At 43.9% G+C, this 7,492-nt stretch overlaps 1 protein-coding gene across 1 annotated transcript in view; it reads left to right on the forward strand.

Annotated features, from left to right (window-relative positions):
- fut8b (fucosyltransferase 8b (alpha (1,6) fucosyltransferase)) overlaps positions 1 to 7,492 on the forward strand; it is a 73,171-nt gene that overhangs the window by 50,720 nt on the left and 14,959 nt on the right. The window contains exons 5-6 of the mRNA XM_053445897.1: positions 4,333 to 4,447; positions 4,600 to 4,615. Of these exons, the coding sequence (XP_053301872.1) occupies positions 4,333 to 4,447; positions 4,600 to 4,615 (131 nt within the window). The remainder of the gene's footprint in view (positions 1 to 4,332; positions 4,448 to 4,599; positions 4,616 to 7,492) is intronic.

The raw sequence follows: 7,492 nt of genomic DNA on the forward strand, positions 1-7,492 counted from the left end.
ACCAGTAGATCCATGGAAAAGTTGATGGTGAAAGAAAATACAAGTCATAAATGGGGCAGTGCTTTAGTGAATAACACTTCATCTCCCAGTAACTGACTGTGTTTCTGTCAGAGTTTTATTCGCATTGTCCACACTTACATTTCCGGAGGTTGGAAAGTGAGAATGTAGGTGTCAGTGAGTTTTAATTGGATTTAATATGCAGGATAAAATTGGACACAACTCGTTAATTATATTAACATTACCACATTACTTTAAGCATACTGATTAATGGGATATCCTGCACGGTTTAGTCTATACAAAAGTCAAAGTGTAAAGTTGCACAGTCAACCACATAACCTCACTTATTTGTAAAGAGCAAACAAACCACAGAAAGCCCAGCTCATGAAGAATTAACTGTTGATTAATCTTTGAAGTAAATCTTTCAAGCAAAAACAAACAATCACAGCTTCTTAACTTTATTGTTAAAATTAAGGATATTATTGTTGCTTCTGCCTAAGCTCAGGATCCTTGTAAAACCAATATTAGCTCTTTCCTCCTTTGTGTTGAAGCAACATTGACAGGATACAGTTAACAGCCTGCCGATGGTGGCAAAGGTCGAAACTAGAACATTGGCCAGAAGCAGGACTTGAAAGGAGCTATCGCGCTGGTTGCTGAGAAACAAAGGGCAAAGGTCACAGGCACACCCTCGCTGTCATCTGGATGGCTGGCTTCCACAGAGCTGAATGAAGAAAGGCCTGTTGTCATTTGGCCAAGTGGTTCATTGTAATCCCAGTGAAGTGGTTTACACAGCCCATTGTCTTACTCTTTTCTGCCCTAAGCAGCTTTCCAAAGACTGATTCCTTACCAGGTACACACACACACACACAGACTTCTATATGCTTTCACTTTCATTTTAAGCCCCTCAGATCTCTTTGTATGTGCTGCAGGCAAAGGCTGGGAGAGGCAGCACAGATAGGGGCAGAGGTGGAAAGAGCAATGAAATGTTTGACTCGAATAAATGCACCGCTGCTTCATTTAAATTCGGCTCAGGGAGGAGGTAAGGCCCTTGTCTAGAAGATTTCACAAGTAAAATAAAAATGTAGCACATTAAAGAAAAAAGCGTGCATTATACGGAGTCGCGGTCTCACAACATATTTATAGCCGGGTGATGTGAAACCGTGTGAAAGTTCATTCAGATATGAAAATAAAACGGAACACTTATTGCAAGCAGGAAATGAACACCGCTGCATCTATGGGAATGTATCTCTATATGCGACTCTGCCAGTAATATACACTGAGGTAAAAAAAATATATATACCACAGTGAGTCTTAATGTTATAGCCTCTGTTTAAAGATGAACGACGCATCTCCACTTCCTCCCACTGTCCAAAAATGAAGCCAAAATATCAGTGTAACTACACCTACACTGAAGTAACAGAAACCATCTGTGGGAAACATGTACTCATAATATAATAATGATTTGTTATCTGCTAACATCTAAACTATACTGCAGCCAACCACCAGGGGGCAATCAGGATGATTTGGCTGCACTTTTGGTAGGAGCTGTCACGTCTGTGCTTGATACCGAAACCCAGAGATTTTGGCTTTATATAATTTGAATGAGGTATTTGTAAGGTGTATGAAACAGTACACGCTAGAAGAAGACAGAACATTTATTTCTGTCAAACTATGATATATATCTTATAACTGTAATCTAACAGGGTGGAGACAATGGCGATCCGATATGGCTGAAAGTATTGTGTCATATGTCGTGCAAGCCACGAAACCCACGTTAGGGGCTCAGTTTCAAAACTGGATGGGTGTTTACCAAATGCATCATTATGTTGTGTCATTAAATTGCACATCATAGGGCTATAATCGGGCAAAACCCACATCTAGTCTTTCTTCCCTGTTGCCCATCCTTTGTCCTACAATACGCCTGGTGATACTCGCGCTGTAAATTAAACCCGAAACCTTCTCCCATCGGTGCAACATCAATACTTGGATCTCCTGCGCTCGGCTGCCAAGCCCAACGGCTGCAGCCTCAACATCAGTAAGAGACAATCACAGGCTCTGGGGGAAGACCGCACATTATTTACATGCACACAAGAGGACACCTCTTATACATATGCGGTACGTCATAGATGTGTGGTGTTCCCATGTCTTGCTGCCAAATCCCCTCAGGGCTCTGCTGTTGTTAAGTTTTGCGGCCGGGTAGGTTTGCTTCTCCTTCCCACAGAGGTCCAGTGATGGCTCCCCTGTGTGCCACTGGAGGAGAGTTTGACATCCATCACACACTGCGGTTCCAGCTTCAGACCGGGACATTGAGTAATAATACCGCGTTACATGTCGAGGAAGGCGCTGTCTGCCAATGCTGCCCTGCTGAAACGGGACGTGGTGTATCTGTCTGCTTTGTGTGTGTATCTTTGCATGCACTACTTTATATATGCTTAAGAAGTCACACTGGATGTGACTGATTTGGGTCAAAGGAGGGAGCAATAAATTAAGCTTGCATAAGTGCATGTGTGAGTGGGTGATGTGTTTTGCATCTGCCCTGAGCTGCAAATATCAGAGCTCTCGGGCTTGTTTTTAAGTGGATGGCCACAGTATTTGACAGAGTGTGTCACGTAAACAGATTCGCTCTCAGAGGCATGAAGATTGCGGATTTCTTAAAAAGGGCTCAACAACCAGAAAGATGTTGTTGTATGTCGGCATGACAAAAAAAAATGACACTTTGTCTATAAATATCCTGAAAGTGGAGACTTGTCAATGTTTAACACACGTCCCACTGTATATGCTGTCAAGTGGATGTTCCTATCACACGTGTTTGTAGTCCAGGGGGTTGCCTTCACTCTCTACCTGCAGGAAGACACAAATCACATGATTTAGAGGTTTTCTTGAAACGTACCAATAATTTGTGTTGAGGAAAATCTCTGTGGAAGGCAGCCACTGAGGCTGAAGCTGTGCTGTAGGGCAGGAGACGTCTGCCCTGATTCAGAGATAAGCTTCCTGTCTGGACAGAAATAGTGTCACAGACCGGAGCTGCAGATATGTAACGCAAGATGTATAAAATATGCATGACCACTTGGTCAAGAACATAATTAATCTGCATATCCAAGTAGGCGTGGGCCATATTGATAAACTCTTCTGTCGCAGGATATATGATCTACTATAAGATTTTATGAATTCCTAGAGGTTCAGTTGAGAAGCTGTTTTTAGAGCCGCTAGCGGGGGAACATATTTTTTTGCCTAATCCAGATATTGACGTGTAGCAATCCTGTTGATTACTTTGCTGTGGTTGTGATGCTCTTGAGATTACAGTTCGTCATAGGGATTTTGGAGCCCATCAGAAAAGGACCTCTGGAAAATCCAACCTTAACCCAGCTTGTATAAATGTATCTAAAACACCAGATCTGCAGCAGCACCATGGGGGCGCTGTTGCTCAGTAAAATGTACATAGTGTTGCCTCATGTCAAAAAAACTATTTTCAGCTCCTGTGATGATTCTGAGTTTACTTTGACTCACATCTGGATCCCACTGGATATCATTTTGACCCTCTACAGGTCTTTAGCTTCCTTCATAGAGACCAACATTGATCTACTGTATGAAGACCTATGATAAACGTATATAAAACCTCATATGGTTGACACATTTTTACCTCCAGAACCAATAGTCAAAGAAACATGTATCTCTTCCTCATAATTAACCCAACCACAGTGTTTTAAATGCCTCTGTGTGTTTCTCTGTGTATATAAATTGAACGTGTGCCTTAAAACCTGTTGATAGATTCGCTGCCCAATCTTCCAGTTGATAAATATAACTGTTAAATCAGTATTTGCACGATAACCACAAACCTCCATCCTTCCCACTTGCATCCTTCTGAATGGCTGCTGTGTGAAAACGTTCCCTTGCAAAAAAAAGCTATTAAGTCCCAACCTCTCAGAAATATAATGTTGCTGTTTGAATATGACCCTCGGCTGCTGCTTGTGTTTGCGACAATAATGTCTGTAAATGTCACAAGGTATGCTTCTTACATCACACTGATGGCAGAGGAAACAGTATTGGCGAGGTGCCGCTCTGTGTCGGCACTTATTAATCATCTGGAGAGGATGTAGTATTTTTGTACAAAAGAGTCGCACAAGGCCAACAAAGTTTGACTCAAGCACTGTTTAGAGTTGACCAAACTTTCTTCTACCTGGAGGATGCACAGTTGATGTAGTACATTCAGTGCAGGCACATGGCTTGCCATCAGACTGGCAGACGTGGAAAATATGACTCTGCTTTTCGATGTTCAGCCAGTTATTTAAAAGGGAACTTGCTTAATAATTTAAGTTTGAAAATGTGTGTCTGCAGGTCCATCATGACAGACCTGTACTACCTCAGCCAGGCGGACGGAGTGGGCGAGTGGAGAGTGAAGGAAGCTAAAGACCTGTCGGATCTGGTCCAGAACAGAATCACCTACCTACAGGTAACTGCAGACGCACCTGCTGCTTCACCAACTGGCCCTATATTCTGTCACACACACACACACATATGCACACGCACACACACACAGAGTCACAGAGGACATCTCTCACACATGCTTGTCTCATTTGCATCATCCATAACTGTCGGCATCAGTTTCCACGAGGAGCAGGTGAGGGCTGTGACAGCAGACGGTTCCAGCAGTGGGATCTGAGCAGCAGGATTCTTGTTGCATGTCAGCAGTTTAGTAGAAAACACATCTACAAAAACCCAAACGCAGACCGGGGGAAATGACGGATCGGGGGAAAGTAACACACATGCACCTGCTTACACCGGCTTAAAAGGACGCACCTATGTTTACAGCTCCACACACACAACCTGAGACCCCGAAACACTTCCTCTCACACCCTGATCCCCCCCCCCCCCCCCCGGCTGTGGTGCTGCGGGGCTCTCGGGTGGGGCAGTGCGGCGCAGCACCGGGCCCTGCAGCTTTAATGAGCCGGTGTGTTTGATGAAGAGGACCCAGTCAGTCTGGCTGGGTGGAGACAGCACCACTAACAGCTGCTGTCACCACCGCTGAGGGATCACACCGCTCCACCAGCTGCCATCACTAATTCATCACACATACACACCACAGAGAGTCGTGCTCACATGGACTCACCCACACCTACGCAAGCAGCACACACAAACACACACACACACACACACACACGCTCAGCCCCTTGATTGATGCACATGCTTGTACGCAAAAGAAATGCTCTGTGTGTGTCTCACGCTATCTCAGTCACACACACTCACTCACACATCTATATGTACACACACAGACAGACTCCTCCCTGCTATCCTGCTGTCTCTGCCACCCGCACCAGCCTCTCCCTTCACTCCCGGTTTAACTAAGTCCGTCTCTGCGTCTGCTCCATCTGTCCACTTACATTACTCAGTGAACATGGTTGGCGTCTCCCGATGGCTTTCTGTTAGACATGTCACCTATAAGATCCCTACCACTCAACACATCTGTACTTTAAGCTGCCAATAATTCACATTTTTATATATTAACAATAGAGGCTTTGTTAATTGACCCTGAAGAGAAGAATCAGAAACTTGTCCTTGGCTCTACAGAGCTTTATTCTGTCTTTCAGCTCTTTGTTTCTGTTTCTAGCTGCAGCTTTACAGATGGAGCCCACTCTCATAGTGTTTGGTCGTAGCAGACACCTGGCAGCCACACACACCAGCCTGCTTTTGCAAATGATTCTGGAACACTTCAGTTCATTTTTTTGATTTTTCCAAGTGGTGTTATCAACTATGGCTGATCAAACTGCCGCTGGATACATCGGAATAGTTCGACAAGCAATCAGAGCAATGAAACACGACGTGACAGAAGGATGTGAACAGTCAACAGCGTGCAGTGAAGAGCTGTGATGTTGTAGCACATGTCAGTGAGTGAGTTTTTGCTAACAGATTTTTGGACCCCCCCCAGTCGTTGCTTCAATAGACCAATCCACATCAGCGACAGTCCTCTTGCTTGTTAGTGGAAATGCTTCAGCGGTACCCCTGTCAGTCATTCCATCAAACCCAGCCCATTTGAGATAATTGACTGTGATTGGCCCAGACATGTCTCGGGATGGATGGAAATCTGTCTGAGTGGGCAGGGTGCCAGAACCATCTGCGAGAGCGAATAAACATGAGCTAGCTGATCTGGTCTGGTCTCCAGGCTACTCAGAAAGCTTAAAAAACCCAGTCGACGTTTACCTGCAAGGCACCAAATGGGCAGAGAGACACAGTAGCTGGAGCTTTTAAGTGTCTCACGAGCAAGGTTTTCCATTCAGAAGCTGGCAGAGAGCACAAAAAGGCTTAAAGCAGTGTCATTATTGGTCTATGATCATTAGATGGCCTCAAATGTGACTCTAAATTAATGCCTCCATTAATGCTTGATATGTGATTAGTGTCCCAGACCAAATTAAAAAGGGCTCTGTCAGTGATTTATCACTTCAGTCCTGGTTGATTTTAGTTATGGTGATTACTGTTGGTTATGGCAAGTTAGTTTTGATAAAACACGTCCTAATGTTCCCTTCAAATCCCCATATTCCACATCGATCATGTTCAATTTGAAGATGCATATGAATTCTTGATTTCCTTCCGAATCCCCTGGATCTCAGCTTCACATTGGTAGTTAAAGATATATTTGTTAACGTCTTAGCTGAAACCATTAAATCCACTAGATTCAGACTTTTATTTGGATCTCCAATAAACTCCTGGATATCGGTCCCCCTACATATTCAAGATATTGTTTTCATCATCAAGACCAATGAATTATTGCCTTGATAAACATCTTGAGATGTTGAAGAAAGTGGATCTGGGTCCTCCTTTGTCTGAATCCACCCCAACCTTTAATGAGTTCTCTCTTGGCAGATGTCCCATCCTTCCAACTAGTTTTGTGGAAATCCGTTAAGTAGTTTTTGCGTAATCCTTCTGTAAAACAAAAAAAAAACGGGACAGGGTTGAAAACACAACTTAACGACGTGCAGCAAACATCGGTTTAGCTGATAATCCGTTAAAAGCTACAGCACAACCAAATACATATGGCGTGACAGTTTGTCTTTCACATTCCATGGATAGCGAATGCATCCTTTTCTGTGAATTCAAAATTCTAAAGTTGCAGGAAGGGCAGACTGAGCCAGCAACAATGAAATCTACCGCAAGTAGAGGCAATTACTGGATGAGAAATATATTAAATGGCCGCTATAGAGAAAAATTGCCAGCAGCAGCTCCGGAGCAGAACGTGGGACTTGATGGCCTGCACTGTATAACTGTTTTCACTTAGAAGGCAAGAAACTTATAATGAGCTGCTGGATTTACTGTAAATCTGCAACAGAGACTAGCAAAGCAGAAATGTACCTGCACAAAACGCTGTGGAGTCTTCAAGAGTGCGGGCGTCACAGTGGATAATTACCCGAGCTTGACGTACTCTTCTTCATTTCAAGTTGTTCCCCACGTAAACAATACCACTGTGCTCTTTGTCGCTCAGCCGAGTTTCCCTGCAGCTGCCTAT

This window comes from Pleuronectes platessa, chromosome 17, assembly GCF_947347685.1.
Source record: "Pleuronectes platessa chromosome 17, fPlePla1.1, whole genome shotgun sequence".
NCBI lineage: Eukaryota > Metazoa > Chordata > Actinopteri > Pleuronectiformes > Pleuronectidae > Pleuronectes > Pleuronectes platessa.